This window comes from Alosa pseudoharengus, unplaced genomic scaffold, assembly GCF_046254945.1.
Source record: "Alosa pseudoharengus isolate Yale_2024_CS ecotype anadromous, Long Island Sound unplaced genomic scaffold, YU_APseudo_1.1 YU_APseudo_1.1_scf_12, whole genome shotgun sequence".
Classification (NCBI taxonomy): domain Eukaryota; kingdom Metazoa; phylum Chordata; class Actinopteri; order Clupeiformes; family Clupeidae; genus Alosa; species Alosa pseudoharengus.
In genome coordinates, this window is record NW_027468587.1 from 9,461,764 (window position 1) to 9,483,004 (window position 21,241).

At 46.0% G+C, this 21,241-nt stretch overlaps 1 protein-coding gene across 1 annotated transcript in view; it reads right to left on the reverse strand.

Moving 5' to 3' along the window:
* Nucleotides 1-951: 951 nt before the first annotated feature.
* The window catches only part of LOC143118898 (exostosin-1a), a 40,415-nt gene continuing 20,125 nt past the window's right edge, over nucleotides 952-21,241 (reverse strand). The window contains exons 2-11 of the mRNA XM_076280034.1: nucleotides 13,426-13,519; nucleotides 10,071-10,178; nucleotides 8,679-8,798; nucleotides 7,278-7,410; nucleotides 5,518-5,636; nucleotides 4,516-4,611; nucleotides 4,184-4,273; nucleotides 3,829-3,989; nucleotides 3,191-3,362; nucleotides 952-2,253 (exon numbers count right to left, since the gene is read on the reverse strand). Coding sequence (XP_076136149.1) covers nucleotides 2,068-2,253; nucleotides 3,191-3,362; nucleotides 3,829-3,989; nucleotides 4,184-4,273; nucleotides 4,516-4,611; nucleotides 5,518-5,636; nucleotides 7,278-7,410; nucleotides 8,679-8,798; nucleotides 10,071-10,178; nucleotides 13,426-13,519 — 1,279 coding nt within the window. The 3' untranslated portion in view covers nucleotides 952-2,067. The remainder of the gene's footprint in view (nucleotides 2,254-3,190; nucleotides 3,363-3,828; nucleotides 3,990-4,183; nucleotides 4,274-4,515; nucleotides 4,612-5,517; nucleotides 5,637-7,277; nucleotides 7,411-8,678; nucleotides 8,799-10,070; nucleotides 10,179-13,425; nucleotides 13,520-21,241) is intronic.

The following is a 21,241-nucleotide window of genomic DNA, read 5'->3' on the forward strand; positions in this document are numbered from 1 at the left end:
ACAAGATGTAATGTTACAACAATTTACAACAATTCCCCTGGGGAAAAAAAATAACAAAACGTTTCAGTAATATACATCTATGCTTTTGCAAAAATAAATATAGCTACAAGTTTATATATCTATTTATAGTTATATACACACACACGCGCACACACACACACAAAATGGTGGATTTTTTTTTTTTTTAATTGACATTTGTTCGGTAAACGTTTTTGAGGGGGGTGGGGGTTGAGACTATTAACCATGTCTGGACGTACTTTGTTCTTTTCTACTGTGTGTGTCATAAAGGCATGACACAGTCATAAATAAAGTGACCAAAGGACAGCTAAACTCAACACTGAGTGGATACAAGAAAAAAAAAAAAAGAAATCACAAAATACTGAATGCTGTAACAATCTGAAACATTGGAAGGGAGAATTGGGGTTTTGTGGCGCAGGCAGACCATGGCAAACCGTATTATAGAGGGGACCTTTCTTTTTGCTCATATTAATGGATACGTGTACATATTCCTATGGATGGCATTGCATGATAAGGCGCTGTGCTGGTCAATATTTAAGATCTGGTGCCTTGAGAAACAGGCCTCAGTAGAATCAATTAATTATGCATGTGATGCAAATGCCCATCTTCTTTCTAAGAAATGAACAGTTCACCTTGAGATGTTCAATACAATAAACAACCATGCTTATTGAATCCTGAATTTAGATACCAATGCCCAAACCTGCACTCTTCCCCCCCTTTTAGTACAGACAGAAAAAGAGTGGGATTTATAAGGATTATTGATACTGGTGCTTTTTGTCAGTTTTGCAGGAACATCTACTTTTGAGACTTGTAGGGATTACCACAACTAGAGCAAACAGCCTAAAGTCTGTCTGATCCGATATTTCACTAAAGCATGGGTAGTGTTATCAATTGCAATTTGGTTGGGGGGGGGGGGGGGGGGGGGGGGGGGGGGCAAAACAAGAAAAAAAAAACATTAGTCAGTCTATGTCAAATATGATGTTTATGTTCTATCATGACAGGATGTATAAACTTGAGACTTGGGGGAGATCTGGGAGGGTGCAACTAATACACTTAAGCAGCATGGATGATGGGCTCTTTTTTTGTGTCCTCTGTTGTCCTTCCCGCACTGACCCCATCTAGTCTCCAAGAACCACTACGTGTGAAAACATCAGGCACGGTGCAATGGTCATCCTCAAAGATCTTCATGAAGAACACCACAATACAGTTAAAAAAAGAAAAACAATAATATAAAAAAGTTAAAATCTCTCAACATTAACAGTTCTGATTTCTGCATAGAAGACTCAGGAGAGGTGGTTTCAGGTACAGAGAGGGGCCAGACTGTTGAGAACTATGCTCTGTGGAGTGAAATGCATTCTGATCATCAGCCTTCCAATTCAACAAATTTTGCCGTTCTCCGTGTTGTTCCTCGCCACTGCCTGGGTTGTCATAGTCACCGTCGTCATTGGCGATGGATTTGTGGGGGTGGAAGACAGACAACAGTTCTGTTTTCCTTGCGCTGCACCACCAGACAGGAGAAAATGACTTGTAACGCACCAGTGCGGAGAAACAAAAAAACACGTAATACACCTCAACAAATACAAACATAATTATTTGCATACTGATAAAGACTACCTCCTAGGCATTCCGCTTGGTTTGGCTCAACATCAACACCTCTCCTGTTTGATCCATCAAGTTAGATAGCAATAATTTAATGGATAACCGAGACACTTCTGTATACATAACACTCTGATGGGTGACACACTGCTTGCCTTTTCCAGCAAAAAAATAAAACAAAACAAAAAAGTTTGCCCTAACCTGCCTGGCCAGCCACTCTTTGGGAACCTCTTTAAAAAGGCACACCGAATCCAAAGAGAGTCCCTCTCACTAACCCTTTTTAGTGTGCAGCAGAGTGTGTGTGAGCGGTTTCACTCAAAACCCCCCTCCCCTCCCTTCGAACACTGATGGGGTGGGGGGGGGGGGGGGGTGGCTGGGGCTGGCCATCGTCTGTCCCACCCCTAGCAGACCCAAATCGGGCTAGCAGGGACTTGGGGGCTTGGAGCACTAGAGCTAGAGTCGCTCGATGTCCTTGTACTTCTTGCGCAGTATGGACACCTGGTCCTTGAACAGAACGGGGTCCAGTCTCATCTGGGAGTGCACCAGGGGCATGCTGCCAAACCAGCTGGCAAATTTGTTCATGCAGGTCTGCCGCTGGGCAAAATGGTCAGGATCCGCCCAGCGAGATGTCCTGGAGGTCTGCAGGGGGACACACAGAGAGATGGGGGGGGGGGGGGGATCACATGAGAACACACACACACACACACACACACACACACACACACATTTCCCATTAGAAGATACAGGATTGTTAGGCAGAGAGGGTGCAGTAGACGAGCAGTAGACGAGTAAATCTACAAGGAGTAAAGCAACTGGCTTTGAGACCCTGAGTCGATGGGAGGAAAGCAGTCTGCCGGCAGCAAGGTTTCCGTCCAACATAAACATTTAATAATAATATCTCCAGCAGGGAACGGAAGCTGGCACATCTGCTGAATCCATTGGAAAACACAAGAAAGGAAAACAATGCTGTGAACTTCTGGCGCAATGTCTTGTGTCCTGTTCATGTTGGATTGGACACAGAGATCAACTCCGCTCCAAACTAAACACTAGACTGTGTCTCGAGAGATTAAGGACAGATTAACTCAAACAAATCAATTTCATCCAGCAGTCAAAAGATACAAACTTCAGATCGGCACAAAGGAAGTGTACATTAAGCTCATAAAAAAAAAATTAAAAAAAATCTGATTCACGGATTTATGCGGAGTTCATCTCCCTGCCGAGGCTTATGCATTTTACCTGAGCTGTTATGAAAATGAAAGTCCATGACACCACTGCCGGCTAAAGACCGTTCAAAATGACTCAATTTGCTGAACAGTTCCAGGGAACTGGCTCTATGGAAATGATTCTGAGCGCTTTTTTTTTGCCATTTGTTAGATTTTGGATTAGAGCAGAACACCACGGGTAGGATTACATGCTCAAACTCAGATGCCCGCACAGACGCCTGCCAGAGCGGGGAGAGACAGAAAAGCAGAACTGTTGAAGAGAGAGAGAGAGAGAGAGAAAGAAAGAAAGAAAGAAAGAAAGAAAGAAAGAAAGAGCGAGAGAGAGAAAGAAAGAAAGAAAGAAAGAGAGTCACCTGTCCCATCATCGTCTCCTTGTACTGCTTCTTCTGCGTGACTTTGATGGGGGGCATCCTGGTGACGGCCGACACCAGGAAGTTCATGAGGATGTCTTCACAGTTGGAGAGCTGGTCAACCATGCCTTTCAGGCTGCTTGGCAAGTAGCTGGTGTATAAGTAGTTGTAGTATCTGGCGAGAGGAGGAATACTTGTGAGGGGATGGAGTATAAGCCAAACTAGGGTGACTGGTGAGTTTAGAGCAAAAACACTCATGAACACAGATTAAAATAGAATAGAAAAGTTAGGATCCAAATAAAGAATACGAGAATGCTACACCAAGAGAGGGTACTCCAAATATAGGATCACTGACTAAAATATCACTGATAAGCCTCAGTCATTTCAGTCCATATTGTCCCAAGACTCAGTTGAAGTCTCAGTCACCTCTCTGAGCTTTATAAGAATATATACTCTTTTGATCCCGTGAGGGATTCGAACCAGCGATGCTACTGGCACAATTCCTCATGTGCTCGGCAGCGCAACGCCCTCTCAATAGTGCTAAGGAGGGGATTATTTATGGTTCTGCACATGTGCTCGGATATGCATGCAAGGTCAGGGAATAATAATGAATGTTTTCTGTCGAGGTAACGTCCATATACCTGTGATAGAAGGCAGCTCCTGTCAGCACCATAGAGTAGTCATTGGTCCACTTGGAGGTGTAGCCCCAACGCTCTTTGTTCTGATCCCAAAAATGACTGCGAGCTGGATATCCCACAATCCTCTCTGGGAAACTCTGCCACACGGTGAAAGCAAAGTCCACCTGCACAAAACAAACAAAAAAACAAATGAATAAATAACTCCTGATATAACATGTATTATTCTACTGTCTAGCACTATTTTGGTTTTCCTTCAGATGAATCAGATTCACCATACACTCTATGTCTAAGCATCAAGCAAAATAAAATTTTTTAAAAACATTCTCTTGACTACTGTGTAATAATGATAATACCATACCTCTGTGGTCGATAAAACAGTATCTTCATCGAGACTCAGCACTGCGTCCGATATAATACTGTCATAGGGAAGGAAGCGACTGCTCATCATCTGGAAAGAAAAAAAAAAACTTTACCCACAATGCAACAGGGCAAAGCCCTCCTGTGAATTCTGAAATTAGCCTCTTCCAAGTCTTTCTTTCTCTCTGAAACCTTGCCAACACTGTGGGTAGCCCTGCCACCATCAGTCATGGCTGACGTTAAATAAAGCTAATTCTGTTCGGGGTCTTAATGATGTGCCAGAGCCCAGCAGGTATTTGCCCTGCGGGGAGTGGGAGGTGGAGGGCAACTCACCTTGCTCTCCCCCTCGATCACGATGACAGGGACGCCAGTGGCTGGCCAGCGGTGTTTAGCAGGCAGGGGCTTGTCACAGTTCCAGAGGACGATGATCTGTGGCCCATGCGTGGAGGGGGAACACACATGGTCATGGTTATTTTGAAACAAACACAAATAAAAAGAATAAAGTGTTTAGTGTTTATAAAAATATTATTAATTGGAGACTGCCAACAAAATGGAAACGCATTTGAAAAAAAAAAAAAAAACAACATGTAAAAAAAACAGCTTATCTATCGTTAAGAACTGATTGTCTCAAAAACTAAAGCAGATTGTAGCCTTTGGCCCACTGTCAATTAGGATTGTCTGAAATTCTGAGTCTGGCTTCGGATTAGCACTCCATGGCTAATCAATGTCAATTCAGTCTCCATATTCTAACTGCATTCCATTTTAATCCCAGCACAATCTCAGTACAGGTCAAGTGACTGGGATAAGGCAGAAAAATGTTGATTCCTCCCCGTTTCTAGTGTGTTTGGAGCAAGGTCATCCCAAAAAGATACTTGACAGAAATCCATACCCCCAGGAACAAGCCTACTACAGTGACAGCAGCCATAACAGTAAGCCTCGACAGCTGGTTCAGATTTCCCTCCTGATAGATATTCCTATTGACTTTCTGCTTTATTTACCTCCACACAGATGAATTATGCACAGCGTTGAATTATTTCCCATTTCTATGATTTAAGCCGTTCTCATGAAAGCATAAGCTGATGTAATTGGCAGCATCTCTCATCACAGAGGGATAAGAGTCAGTTTTCATCAGTTTGAGAACTGGGGAAGCCGTTTGACACCAACGCATTAAATAAAACACAAGACACTCACACACACACACATACACACACACAGGCACAGCCTTGGCTTAATCCTGTGTTTGTGTTTAAGTGGAGACAAAGCACCCCTGAGGCGTCTGTCCACCACAGAGAGGACAAACCACGGGGGGTGGGGGAGGGGGGTCAGGGTGCGTACCTGGGCACAGTGCTGAGACTTGGCCACCGCCACCAGGAGCTTGAGGATGGGCTGGGACTGCGACACCAGCGGCGTGACGGCGTGGATGACTGCGGTGAACTTAGGAAGTGGTTTGATGCCTGTGGACCCAAATCAGAAAACAAAAACATATGAATAAAGGGGGGGGGGGGGGGGGGGCACCCTTTTTCAAAAATTTCAAAAACAAAGTGCGTGCAAAATACATTGTCCTGTGCTAAACCATTATGCATTATGAAAAAAATTGACAGGATGACAAGGCCTATTGTTTATGTCTTCCACGGGTTCCTGGTTTGGTTATTAGAAGTGGTGGCTGCATGGTGCCGAAGCCGTATTGAAATGAAGACGGAATAAAGAGGACGGATGAAAGGCCCTACAACTACAAGGAGCAAGGAGAAGAACAGAAGAAAGGCAAAAAGAAAGAAAGAGGCACACAGAGGGACCCTTAGGACCCCACTTTGATACTAGCGCCTTTTTGAAAAATCAAGACCACGAGGCTCAAAGGCTCCCTGGCGCGTGCGAAAATTTGAGAGCACGCGGAGGATCGCCTGCAAACCCATTACGCCTTCAGACAATTACCTGCGTCTGATTTCAGCTTGTACCTTAATGGCTTTCATCCCTTTTGTGATCCGGCTGCAAGAAAGTCCAGCCACCTCTTTCAGTGGATAGTCAAGCTGGGAAAGTTTTTTATTTTTAATAAACTATATTTTTATGCCACTCACAAAAACATAAGAGCTGCCATTGAAGTACTGTGACTTGAATTGTGTTGAATTTAATTGGAAGATTGGCCAGGAAAAAAAATATACACAATAAAAGGTTCAGTTACCGGAGCAATGATGGAATAGCGCTTTAGCGTCAAGCTAAATTCATCAAACCAGATACACACACTCCCTCTCACACACAGTGGTCACCTTTAATTGCAGTCTCTATGACACATAAATTAATGGATGAAAGCCTACCCTGAATAATTCACAGAGGTGTCAATGTGAATTACGGCCGGTGTTTACCTTTGCCCACACACACCAACACCGAGGGAGACGAGTGTGAAATTAGACCGTTTTAACTAATATGAAGTCAAACCGCAGTTAACTGAACAGGACAGGTGGAGGGGTATTATTATAGCCTTCATGCTGATTCAGAGGACAAAGCTTTTGCATCCATAATGACTAGAGCAATGCTAAAGCCGTTCTGACCCATCATTTTTACATTTAAATGAGCGGTTTTGTAATTGATCGACTTTCAGTAAATATCCAATGTTGGACATAAACATGAAATGTTCCATTTCCAAGATGAAAACCAAAGGAGTAAAGATATAATGAATCATATATTTTATGGCGTTCAAATATGTGAGAAAGATCAGATATAGAAATGTGAACACTCATAGTAAACAACCTACCGGCTACATATTAACCAGCCAGCTACAGCTAAAATGTTCCACCACTACATAATCTGCTGTTTAATATCTTTTAGTAGACCGACACAGCACTTTCATATATTTAATCCCTGTTGTCCCTAGATCTCTGTACTGTAATGTCTACGATCATTGTAGAGGATGTATTACATCCCTGTAGTGGAGGACTTTTGCTCCCTGCAGTGGATAAATTAGACCTCCATCAGATATAGTAGATCCCCTCCATCAGATACATGAAATCCACGTATCGGATAAAGCAGATCTCTCTGTGGGATTGTACATCCCTGGGGTTATTTGATACGGAGTTGTGAGCGATGCGAGGAGGTCCACTCACCCAGGCTGGAGTAGAAGAAGGGGAAGGCGCCCAGGCTGGGGGAGTATTGGGGCAGGGTGAAGAGGCCTCCAGGCAGCCGGTTCCACATCAGGTTGCTCCTGGCCTCATGCTGAAGCACCCGGTCCTGGATGATCTGAGACGGAGGAACGAAGCAGTTACTCAGAGCCCACTCACACACAAACGCACACACGATGATCATATTTCAAGGCCATCACTGATGTTCCAAAAAGTGAACTTTGTTGTTAATCAGTTCCTAAAGACATTGGAAAATACATAATAATCAATATAATAATAATATCGATAGAAACACTTAATCTCAGCAAAATCCATCATCCTCTGTCAAATTGAAAAATAATCTCTCACTAACAGCAAACATGACAGAAACTGCCAGCAACCATTTCAGGCCTCTAATTGCTACTAATAGCAGATAACTATTCTTCACTGGATATTTTGCAAGCACACACACAGACACACACTCACTTCTCTGATTGATGGTGAAAATAACTTCGGCACTCTTAAAGACTAAACTTAGACCGGAGGCTGTGAAAAGACCAAAGCTAAACAGCTGTGGAGCACGCCAGCTATGCCAAAGGCACAGAAACCCAAACACAGCAAGCGAAATGAGCCTGGTCTCCAGGGACACCTGTTCCCGTTAGCAGACACTGATCCGGGGGCGTGAGACTGCCCGTGGTGTCCCCTTACCACCAGGCAGTCATCTTCCTAGGACTCCCGGCGAAAGCACTTCCTCTCGGGAGAGACGGGTGAAACGCGAGTCTGGGTTTTAAGGTGGTGGTGGTGGGGGTGGGGGTTTTGGGTGTGAGGGTGGGGTTTGTGGGGGGGGGGGGCAGTTATGGAACGCTGCTCTTTCAGGAATAACCCCCCTGATATGATTGGCTCTCCAGATGTAGGACCGGGCCTGGTGACAACATGTGCCATGACAGCCGCGGCAGATGCTCACCCTTCTAACGTCCTCTTCTCCTGCTTTAACTTAAGGCCAGGGTGTGACTCAAATATGCCAGGGCAAAGCACGCACCCCACTGAGGGTGGTGGGGGTCTGGGAGGTGGAGGGACGGATGGGCAGGAGGCTGAGTGAGGGGCAGAAATATGGAGGTGGACTTGCATCTGTCCCTCTGGCCCTCTGCCATTACATTCACAGCACTGAGCCAGGGATGTGGCACGAAAATGCCAGAAAGAGCACCTTTGCTTTGATCTCCAGGTGGAGCAGCAAGGCACGAACATCCTGTGCTGGGTTCACCAACAGAGTAGGGTGGGGGGGGGTGTACTGTCCACTGTACCGTGTATTTGTGTGTGTGTATGTGTGTGTGTGTGTGTGTGTGTGTGTGTGTGTGTGTGTGTGTGTACAAGGCTGATTGATGGGGCCGATTTCCCCCACTCACTCACCTCCAGAGTGGTGAGGACGATCTTCTCCACGGACGAGAAGTAGGCCTCCCAGAGGAACTGCGTTTGCTGGCGGAGCGCGAGGATCTTATCCTGATGGATGGAGCGCACCGTGGAGGGGATCTGCCCAGGGAGGAGAAGGGCCGAGAGCCCGAGAGGATGAAGCATTACTCAAGCAATTAACCTCTGGACGCGTGGAACATTTCTGAAACTGAGCATTTACACGAGGCAGATAGAGAGAGGAAGAGGGGGGGGGGGAGGAGGAAGAGTCGGGAGAAAAGAAAAGAATATCCGACAGGGGACAGAAAAGAGTGAAAGGGGGATAAGCGTGTCGCTCAGAAGAGGAGGTTAAAAAAAAGAAGTCAGATCATGTATGTGAGCACAAGAAAAACATACAGGCAGTGCACACTGAATTTTAAGTTAGCAGAAATAAAGGCTAAGCTCTCGTGGTGCAATGTTCTTCTTACCATCAGCAGTACTGTTCAACTGGCCAGTGCAATGCGGTTGCGTAAAGTGATTGTATTTTATGAGAATTTCACTGCCTCCAACTCATTACTATGCAGTGGGTTTAAAACTAGGACCGAACCTCATATGAAAATCAGCAGAAAGTCTGGAGGATCTAATGAAATTAGCATAAACTGGGAGATGGTCGGAGAGAGCCCTTCCATTAAAACCCCGTCAGCAGCTGACGCTCTGCCCTGCCCACTCCATCATTGTACTAATTACCTCCGCAGGGAGGAGTGTCTATGACATGCAGTTAGAGCAGTTATTCTACTCAAGGCAGCAGCTGTCAGTGGCATTAGACCCTATGGTTGTCTTTAGCGTATACACAGTGAGAGCTAGATGACGGAATGCTTAGCATTAGCTCCTCCTGAGACCGATTTCCCTCGTGCCATTATCTGCTCGCATCAACGTTTTTTGAGACGTTTGCCATTCAGGCTTCTTAATGAGGAGGGGGAGAAGGACGCAGGCTGAACAGAAGACAGACAATCATTGGTAATGACCACCCCAAGCTACAGTATATGGGCTCTCTCGTCAGACCACAGCAGCTGAATGTGGCGTGCTCGTCTGACAGCTGTAGCAGTTGTGTAGCGAAGACGAGACGAGAGATCGTCAGGTGGTGGGGGGGGGGTGATGATGATATGGCAGGTAAGACACACAGGTGAGATTAGGTCACCTGGATTGGGGTGCAGAGAGAGAGAGAGAGAGAGAGAAAGCTAGAGTGAAGCAGGAAAAAGAAGGTGTGAAAGAGAAATTGAGAGGGAAATAAAAAGTGAGAGGAAATTAAGGAGAGAAAGAACGCAAACAGAGGGGGTGGGGGGAGAGGGGGAGAGAGAGAGAGAGAGAGAGAGAGAGAGAGAGAGACCACAGGAGACTGGAATAGGAGACACGCACCTGTAGTAGCAGCCTTTCGTCCCCGATGACGGCGGCAGTGCTCCAGTCAATGACCTCGGAGAAGGGCAGCTCCCAGCCGTTACTGAGCATAACCGGCACGCAGGCGGCCTAGCACACACCACAGACAGGGACACATTAGCTCACCTCAGGCTCAGTCAGGTCTCTGTTCAACTCAACTTCAGGCATGGAGATCCCATCTATGCAAGGGTGAGGTACATGGTAAAGTGGACCGAGACAGCATGTCACAGGTCACAGCATGAATCCAAGACACACAATTTCTGAGGTATAACAAGGCCTGTAGAAATGTCTGATAGCCTACTGAGGCAATGTGCTTCCAGCGAAACGTAAACAAGTAAGTGACAAGTAAACATCTAAGTAGTGACTCTCCTTCCTAGAAAACAAATGAAACTACTATATCTTGAAACCAATAGACTGCCTACAGTTAGTACACCTTTAATTTAATTTCTCATAGGAGAAAACCAATAGTTTAAGTTCCACTAAGTTAATATGTTTCTCATACAATGGATCCAAAACCAGTCAAGACAAGACCTCACAGGGAAGTCAGGCGCATGCTTTACACTGACCAATGTCATGGCTACAGAAAATGCTGCTGGTATAAGTTTTGCCTTTACAATATTTTTCCTGTTATTGTTACTAACGGGAAGTTGTAGTGACTAAAGTTGGACCACAAACATGAGGCTCCAGTGTCCATTCAGTGTTTCCCAGAGAATTGAATTCTATTTGTGGTGGTTGGTTTGCATAATTGACTTGAATGCAACAGTTTAACAACAATTTGGCACAGTGTGGTTATGATGCTAACTAGATTTAAGCACAATTTAGTACAACCTGGAAAATCATTGCGTGGTGGTCAATGCTGATATTGTGGTGAGAAACACTTGTCCATTACTCTAAACTGGCACATGAAATACCAGCCTCTCCGCTAGATCTGCCCTTAGCAGATGCTTTCAACCATCTACACTAATGACTCCTTACGCAGCTGCAGCCAGCTCTTCAACCATCAACGCCGGTGAGCAGCTAGCAGCGAGACTACTCTGGCCCAGACCTGGCATTGATGTGGCCCTGATGTGGCCCAGATCCGGGCAGACCCCCCCCCACCCAGTCAGCTGCTGAGATACAGCCTGGCCATTAGACCGCCAAATCAATCTGCCATCTGTCCAGTACTGACAGCGCCTCTTGAAAGATTATCAGATATGAAGACCCCAGAGGGCTCCATTGACTTGCATTACAAATGTGCTGCAGCCAAGTCCACATAAAAAAAAAATATTATGTCCATACGCGTATGGGTGGGATATTAAAATGCAGTTGTCAACAGAGAGCACAATTGTCTGAAATCCATCTGGCAGGACTGATGCAAAGAGGTGGAAAATGAAATGCATGCTCAGATTTATTAAATGGTTTGTGGGTTTGAAACGGACGACAAGCCAGGCAAAAAATATCCATGCAGTTTTAAAAAAGACCATTCATGTCATTCGCCTTTCATTAGATTGACATAATCCTCATTCCAGCCTGACGGATCATGGACACTCTTCCAAATGGACATTTCAAAATGTGAAATTGCCACCTGATATTACATGAGCAAATCTTTAATGTGTTAGGACTTTAATGCAGTGTGAGTTCGAGAGTGTGCGTGTGTGTGTGTGCATGTGTGTGTGTCTGTGTTGGACTGTGTGCATGTTTTTAACTTGCCCCTTACGTTGTCTCTAATCTGGTAATCTGGGTGCCACTCTACCACAGCACCTACCCACCCCCCACCCCCCCAACCCCACCGTGTTGTCCCACGCCAGTAATCCTTTCAGTGTCATTAACCCAAGCTCCAATCTGCTGAAATACAGCCTGGCAGAGCTAAGCTATAGCCCACACAATGCATTATCTGGAGACACACACACACACACACAGTGTTAAGCCACAGAACCACACTCTACATACAAGGCCATTATGAAAGATTCTCTCACACACACAATGGAAAAAAACACCTGCTAAGTCGTGCCTCTACAAAGTGCATGATCCAATAGTGGTTTGGGTAAGCCCAACGCTAAAGCTAATGAGGCACTGAGAACGCGAGGGCCTTTTCTCACCCTCACTCGGGGCCACATGGACGCATCCTGTTAGTGGCTGAGCTCATCGGCCATAGTGGCACACACACACACAGTACAGAGGTAAAAGACAAAAGGCTGGCGACCCCTGGCCATTTTCCAAACGCGTCCCAACTGTGCTCTCATTTCCTGCCCCCGGCTGATTGCGCCCCGCAGGAAAAAGACTTCTGACTCTCGCTGACACCGCTCTGACTTAAGTAGCTGGCACGGCTTCAGAGCGACGCCCACACCCCTCACGGCTGCAAACCTGCACACAGCCCCGCCTGAGTGGAGAAGAGAGAGAGTGAGGTGAGCGAGAGCAGCACCTCAGAGCCACTTAAAAACAGCCCCACACCTGCGCACGGGATATCAAACGCCTTATCAAAGCGGCCTGCGTCGCTCTTGTCAGAGCGCGAGTGTGTGTTAAGGCAGGTGTGTGTACCTGAGTGAGAGACACGGGTGGGCGGACAGAACCCCTACGGTCTTCCTGTGGGAATGGCTTTTTTGTAGCCTGACGAGCCAGACCCACATTAACATGTAGGGTCTGGACACTCACCGTTCGCAGTGCTCAGTCCGAGGGGCGGGATAATCAGTTGTCTTTCAAATTCCCTCTGCACGCAATAGGACAGCGGCAGCGCTATGAGTCCCATGCGTTTCCCACCAGCGGAGCTAGTTGGCTAGTTCAAACGTTTGCCAACTTAATAAAAGCTTAACTCGTGTCACACTGTTCGCCAACAGCAACATCCATCTTATTTGTTTTCAAGTAGCAGGGAATTCAAGCCAAACCGTTGCAACTCTGCCATCAATCATTATGTTAAGCCCACCTAACGACTCTATACACGATTTCATTGGCCCGGAGAAGTTTCGATATCTGGATCTCACAAGCCAACGGAGAGTTGCTAGACTAGCCCTGGCTGCCGCTAGGGGCGCGTCTAGATTTCTAGGCTAGCTTTTTTGGACTGTGCTCTTTGCTGTTGTTACACTGCTTGCGCTTCCTACTGGTTCAGGTGTATGCATGTCAGAAAAATTACCAGTGTATTTTATGTTAGAGTGAAGTAATGTTGGATATAGTATGTAACAGGTCAGGTATTTGTGACCTCCTCTGTATGTGTGGTGTATATATGTTTTATGTGTGAGTGTATGCATGTTTTGTATGTGTGTGTGTGTGTGTGAGTGTATGCATGTTTTGTATGTGTGTGTGTGTGTGTGTGTGTGTGTTGCATGTATAGCCACATGTGGCTGCACGTGCATGTCCTGCTCACCTGCAGTGCCTCCAAGAAGCGGAAGGAGCCCAGGCGTCGTCCTCTAGGCACCAGACAGAACGTGGAGTTATGCAGCATCTCTTTATAATCATACCTGCAGAGAGAGAGAGGGGGGGGGGGGGGAGAGAGAGAGAGAGGTAGAAAAAAGACAAAAGACACACAGGATGAGCCAAGGCAAGATGGCATTCATTCAACATCCTGTTGTTTTTTGTTTTTTGGGGTGGGATATGTGTAGACAAATGGCACATTGGCGTTACGAACTAACTAATTTCTATGGAGGATTCACTGTCTCTGCTTCTACTTAACTGTCGACTTAGAAAATTTCCTCATCATATTATTTCAGAATTCATCACTTCAACAGCACATAGTACATGATCATTTCAAAATAAAAGCATCCATCTACTATGTCAGAGCCCATGCAGTCACAACATACTCACGAAAAGATCTGGGTGGTATTCCAAGTATGTGGTTTTGTGACAAACCTGTTTAAGTTAACTCAGAGTAAGTGGTAAACCTCCTACAACTAGAGCCCTTGCAAGAGCATTGTTTTGTTAGGAGAATGAAGCCATACAGCTCTTCTATTAGGAGGTTTACCCCTCTTACTCTGAGTTAACTTACCCAGGTTTGTCACTAAACCACGTACTTGGAATACCCCCTCTGGAGAGGCACAACCTCCTCAATTACCCACAGTTCCCGAGAATCTGCCAACGACCATGTACGAGAACACATCAGATTCAAACAATCCTATTAAAACTCAACTCATCATGACCTCTGTGTTGTCAATCAGGCTGTTAAAATGGGGCAAGAGAGTGTTCCTGTGTGCACACGAGTTCCTAGAGGGAATTTAGCTCCTGCGCTGAACCTTGAGAACCAAAAGAATGCTCTTAGAAATCCCTCCTTTTTAAACATGTCAGACCACTCTTCTCCAGTGCTGTGTCTTAACCTCAAGACACAGGAGATATAAATGTGGGGATTACTCAGAAAAAGAGAGAAAGAGAGAGAGAGAGAGAGAGAGAGAAAACCGCTGAACAGCCAAACGCTCCGAGCAAAGTTTCAGTCAGCACTTTGATTAAGGGCCTGTTTGGAATTCCTGACATGACATTCCACTCACCCCCCATTCTCTCTTTTACCTAAATCTCCCACCCACCCCCACCCCCCTCTCTCTCTCTCTCGCTCTTCTACCTACGGTCTTCTCCCTCGCAGGGTGATGAGTAATCAGCTAAACTGTGCATTCCTCCCTTTAGCCCCCCCCCAGGGGGGCTTCTTACCCAGTCTCTCTCCATTCCTCTCTAGATCAGCCCGCAGGCTGCAGGCTAGCACCTCTGGGGCTCTAGCACAGGGGCAGGGGCCAGGAGGACACAGCACCCCCATCCACCCACTGGCCGACCAAGTGTCCCCTCCCCTCATGTTCTCAGCAGGCTCAGGACCACCCTTCCTTGAGTTAGCCGATATTCCAGGCTAATTCCCCTCAGGAGAATGTTAATCAGCCCATTGTTCAAGGAGGGGATTATTCGACTGGGAATTTATGTATAGTGTGTGTTTGTGTGTGTGTGTGTGTGTGTGTGTGTGTGTACATTGGTGTATGCAAGAGAGAGACAAAAAATGTGTCTGAGAGAACCACCACCCTCAGACCGAATGACCAAAAGATTTAAAGGAAAACAACATTTTCAAAGGAAAATAAAAAACACAGGGCCTAATTTATTCCACTGGAGAGTCTCTCGCTCAACAGACTCGCGGATGGCGTGTTTTACACTGAGCGTGGTTACCACGGCGACGGCGCCCAGGAGGGTGGCGCGGCTGCGATAAATCAGATTAAAAAGGAAATGAGAGCTCACATGGCGACCATCGGTTGCCGCCAAGCTGCCAACCTGTTTGTAATGAGGGTGTAATTAGGACAGGACTGAACCCCACACTTATCTCCCTTTCTCATGGAGGCGGGAGAGTCTCTCCAGAGGCTCAGGAGCGCCAGCAGTGCCGCCAGCAGCGCCGCCACTCCACGCGGCGTCTACGTCCTCACCCTCTCATTCAGCACGGGGACATTCCCACACCTCCAGCGGCGTCCCGAGACGCAAGGGAAACAAATTTACAAAAATCAGGAAGGAAGGGGGACAAAATACGATGCGGAAATTGAATCAATCCAAATCTTTAAGCTTCTGAATCATCCACAATTCCTTGTGCTACACTAAATAACACTAATCATAACCGGTGTCCTTATTACATTCAGAGGTTGGGAGTGGAGAGAAATGGGGTAATTAAAACACCCCGGGGGGTTTAAAGGTTGCTCTCTTGAGTGGCTAATTGTCTTTCTATTTCTTTTATAATAAAAAAGGTGCACTTCGAACTCTTAGAATGGATGTGGGGAATAAGTGGATAGAGGAGATATGGGTATGTGTATATGTATGTGTGTTTATATACATATGTAATGGATAGGGGAGTGCTGTGATAATTATTTTTGGCTTCCTATTTTTTATTATTTTCTTTTGTCTGTTTTTTATTTCACTGATGCCAAAGGAGACTCACAAGGCACTCTGTGGGTAATGTGACATTTGATGGAAGCCTGAGAGATCACCACTTTCCACTCCATTTCTCTCTCTCCATCTTTCTCCCCCTTTCAAACAGCAGGTCTTTTGTCTTGATGCTCCATTCGGCTTCTGTTTGTTCCTTTTAAGCGTCGGACGTCATAATTTCAACGTGGGCAGGCAGTGATGTTCTCACTCTGTGTGTGAGCGCTCTCTGCGTCCGCAACATGTAATCTCTCTGTCACCCCAGCAAAGATGCTTTCTACAAAGCTTAAAATAGAAGGCCTTTTACGTCAAAGAACAAAAGCACGCGCCTCGCGCCCTTGACACCTGATTGTACATCCCCACCACACGCAAAGTCAACGCTGAGTGCCAAGACGTCCACAGTGGGAGGCTAGTCAGCTCGATGCGGTCGTGTTCAGCACTAGCTACGAAGCAACGGGGTGGTGGCTGTAAACACAGGGTGAGGAGCCACTCCAGGCTCTGCAAGCAAGCTGGGAAATTTTGGCTGCCATGACAAAAACTGCAGCGCCACACTGTCAACAGCTAGTAGGCCTGCGAATAAATCAAAACAGAAACCATTATGGTCAGAGGCCACGGATGCACTTTGAGACCACCAGCGTGCTTCTCGGCCAATTTTCTCAGCCAAGATGATATTTCGAGTTTGAGCGGGGCACCCATATTCAGGCAGGGCCGCAGATCCGGCACAGCGTCCAATCAAGCCGGCCACAGTGCGTCTTTAACTTGACCGCCCGTCAGTCTCAACGGCACGTTCCTTTTGCTCCTCTACCACAGCGCAAAAACAGCCGACAGCCATGAAGGCAGAGAGGTACAATAAGAAAGAAAAAAAAAAAAAAACACCTCACGTCAGCCCCTCATCGGTCTCCAGAGCGCAAACCTACAGTTCTCTTCTTCTATAATTGAACAAGAACAGAAAGTGTGAGCTTCAAAAGGACACAGGGCCATTGTCCAATGTCTCTTACAAAGCTCCTTGGTGAGATTAGATATAACTCAAGGTGATGGACCATGGGAGGAGGCTAAAGTTGAGCATAAAGTACAAAGTCCTGACACACTTTGAGGCCCTAAGCAACACAGACTTTGAGACTTTTTACTCTGAGAGCAAAAGGGTGACGAGTTCTGGCTACACAGAGAGATTGTCATTTTGACATGAAACAGAAAGAATGGAGTAACAGGAGAAAAATGAACGACCTGACCGACAAAGACAATCAGAGGCAAGAGAAAGAATCTATACAAAAGGAGAGAAAGGATGACCGAGAAGAAATGAGGGAGAGAGAAAAAGGTGAAAAGGAAGACAAAAAGAGAGGGAAGAAGGAAGAAGAGAGAATGAAAGACATGAAAGAATGGAAGAATGGAGTCCTGCAGATAGAATGTGAGGTCCACACTGGGTGAAACAGATGGTCGGACGCGGACGCCGGACCTCCGGGGTGACCGTGGGCTATAAATCAGCTCTCGTTATGGTAGTCATTAATCACAGCTCTATTGTGATCCACATATTAATAACATCTCTCTCTCTCTCTCTCTCTCTCTCTCTCTCTCTCTGCCTCTCGCTCACGCACACACCGCATCCACGGATGACAAACAGTCTCCAAAACAAGTGAATGGCACAGAGAGAAGCTGGTCCTGAACCACCAATCAATGCGCTGGCCTGCCAGGAAGAATGGAAGAGATCCAGAGGCCCAGAAGGACGATCTATTTAAGGAAGCCGAGTTGGCTGATAACAGCCCCATTGATTGCGTTCACGCTGACGACTTCATTTGCTCGGGGCTGGCAGAGACAGGATAACAAAATAAAGGCATAATTGAGTGTGTGAGCATGCACACACTAAACAAGAGATAAATTGCCCAGCTCTTGCACACGGGCACAACACCAACCGGCTTTTGTCTGGAGGCGCCACACCAATTGGCTTTTGCAACTCCTAAACGCCTCGTCTTTAAGGCATTGGAGAAATGTGTAGACTGAGAATGCTACGGAGTTTCACTCGGACTTTGAATCTATTGAGGTCATCATTCTGGTGCAATTTTCCCGACTTCTTTGAAAGCCCGTGTAGACTCGTCTTCGCTGGAGCCCAATCAGAGAGACAAAGGGCAGGAGTGAGGGACGAGATTTGTTGGGGGGGGGGGGGGGGGTCAGGGGGGGGTCGGGGGCAGAGCAGTGACCCCTGAAGCGGAGGGGTAGAGGGTGTGCCCTGGGGCAGCTGGCAGCCAACACCCAAACATCTTAACAAGCTCACGGAGACCGCCAGAGCTGAAAATGAGTGTCTGATCAATCAGCACACCAACAACAGCAGAGACAGAAACACACACAAGCACGCACACACACACACACACAGGCACAGGCACAGACACAGACACACACACACACACACACACACACACACACACACACACACACACACACACACACACACACACACACACACACACACACACACACACACACACACACACACACACACACAGAACGAGAGAGAGAAGCCTAAATTAGATCTCTGCCTCACAGAATAGTTGAATGTGCTTCTTTATGTGTATTTGTCTGTCTGCAGACACCTAGGCTATAGCCATCACAAATAAAAAAGTTGGTAAGTTGGTGTGTGTGTCCTTTTTCACTGTCGTCCTCAAGGGCATCAAGGTGTGTTTGTGTGACAGAGACAGAGAACCAAGATGCAGAAAAAAAAAAAACATTCTTGCTCGCTGACAAGACAAGACGTGCTCTGGACAGGGTCGAGCCCTGCCATCTGGCTCCTCAGGAGTGCTCTCCTGACGCCTCAATGAGAGCCACATGCCCTCACTAGTCTTATGGCCCCTCTGGACCACGACAGCTTTGTCCAGCCCAACCCAGTCCAGCCATGACGTTTCAGTTTATCTGCACATCATTTCAGCTTAGCAGAAGTAAAGTGGCAAAGATTCAGAAGTACTGGACAAAGATCCCTGCTAATTAAAGTTCCATACTGATATATGTGAGCCTTCATATTAAGGAGATAGTCTTCACTAAAGCTCAATTCGAAGATGTTTATTTCACAAAATAGAGAGGTTTTTACATCAGCTCACTCACTGGATGTTTTGTGGTGCAGCTTTGAAGAGGTGGAATGTAAAAAGAGACAAACTATCAGTCTGTTGCACTTTCTCTTTAAGGTTAGCTCAGGAGAAAGCCAACTTGAATGTGCACTTGAAGATAACATTTTGCTTTTGCAGCCCATCATGTGAGTTTTATAATCTGTTTTTGCATTCCTAAAATCTTCCCAAAGCCATTTGGTTCCACACAAGAACAGAAAGATGCTTCTGGATAAATGAAGCCGATGGAAGCTCTCCAAGGGATACAAAACTGGGGCAAACCTGCTGTGATTGCAAGCAACACCCCCACCCCACCCCCCCCACCCCCCCACACACACACACACACACTTCCCCACTCAAGTGATGGGCAAACAATAAAAATATGGTACAGGACGGACGGCTGGGAAATAGGGGCCACTTCAGAAGCCGAGGCAATCAGAATAATGCCCACACAAAGAGGGCCGACAGCGAAAACACACACCAAAAAGTGTGGAAAAGCGAGAGATTGTCCTGTAATTGTTTTTAATTCCTGCCACCAATGTGGTTTTGCAGAAATACAGAGTGAATGAAAGAATGAAAGTACGAGTGAAAGGGTGAGAAGCTTTGTAAATTAATGTGTCCCCTTTCCCCTCCTTTGAAGGTTCTCCGTTGCATTTTGCTCTGAGCCTGTGTCAAGAGCCTGGTCTCTTTTAGTCCCATATGGAGAGTTTAGTGTTGCTAAGAACATGAGTTTGAGCCAAAGGAATGTCAGCCTCAAAGGCAGTCAGTGAAAGTGAATGTCATCAAATGTGGAAAGGGTAAAAAGAGTCAGACACACACACACACACACACGCACAGACCAACACACACACACCCCTTTCAACAAACGTCTGAATTCTAAACCCGCTTTTCTCTCAGAATTTGCTGAAAGCCATGAAGAAAACTTTATCCTTGCTGCAAACCTTGACTGAGCCTGCCCATGCACTACAATAATATGCTCACAAAATGCCTGAATCTAAAAAGCATAGCAAATTGGGCTGCAGCACTCTGCAGTCGTAGCTACCTAATCCGACATACCAGATAGGTCAACTAAATCGGTCAATCAATCAATGTACAGCAACGGGGACTTTCAATGGACGTGTCAACCTATTCTGCAAGCATCATCTCCTCCTTCATTCTTGGCAGAACTTTATTTGAGTATACTAACTTAAAATGACATTTCAAACCTGAATGTAATTTGATTTTTTTTTCCGTCAAGACACTTCTTGTCTGAAGCAAACCCAACCTGGAAAACATGACTACGAAGCAAAGGAAAGGGTTGGGTGTCAATGGATCGGCTTGGCCTGATAGAAGTTAGCAAGAAATTATGGCAACTTTGCTAATAGCTGCTCTGACCTTCAGTGCCATGGAAATCTTTCGTCACAACCATAGGACAAACTTCCTGGAGTCTGGACGCTCTTGTTTATACCCCTCAAATCCCCATTACTGACAAAAACAGTGCCTTCCCTTTAACACTGACAAATATTTCCTGTGCAATATCCAAAGCCAAACTCCAAAAATAAAATGAAACATTACAAGAGAACAATGTTAAAGCATGAATTGTCAGCAAAGTAAAGATGAGGTACAAAAAGCTGTTGCTCTACCAATGACATATGGCATGTCAGATAGATCCACAGGCAGTCAAATTTGTTGTCATGAAGGGAATGACTTTGAAATCAGTTTAAAACTGCTATGATGACAAAAGAAACTTTAAAAAAAAGTTTACAACAGATCCAACACAACTCAAAGCAAACATCTGTAAAAGGCAACATTCATTAACAAGTGAATGACTGGGCAAGCGGTTTAATTTGCTTTCCAGATGCCGTAAAAAAATAAGACCCCTGCATCAAAGGGGCTTTTTTTTTCCAAGGCCCTGTTGCAAGTCCCAGGTCTCTTGTTTGCTGGCGAAGTTCAAAGCAGGCTTCATAAAACATTTACAGCGGCTCTGAGTGGAGGCTCCCTCGGCCAACTCCGCTCCCCGTGACCTCAGGTTAATTTATCTAATTACAGCACAAAGGATTCGCACTCTGTGCTCTCTCTCTCTCTCTTTCTCTCTCTCTAGCTCTTTTCCATCTCTTGCCCGTGCTCTTTGCCTCTCCTCACCGACAGGTGATCCGAGTAACAGAGAGGGAACGTGAACGACACCCAGGGGATGGCTTTCGTGGAGTTCATTTTTAAACATGTGGAGTCGTGGACAAAAAAAAAAAA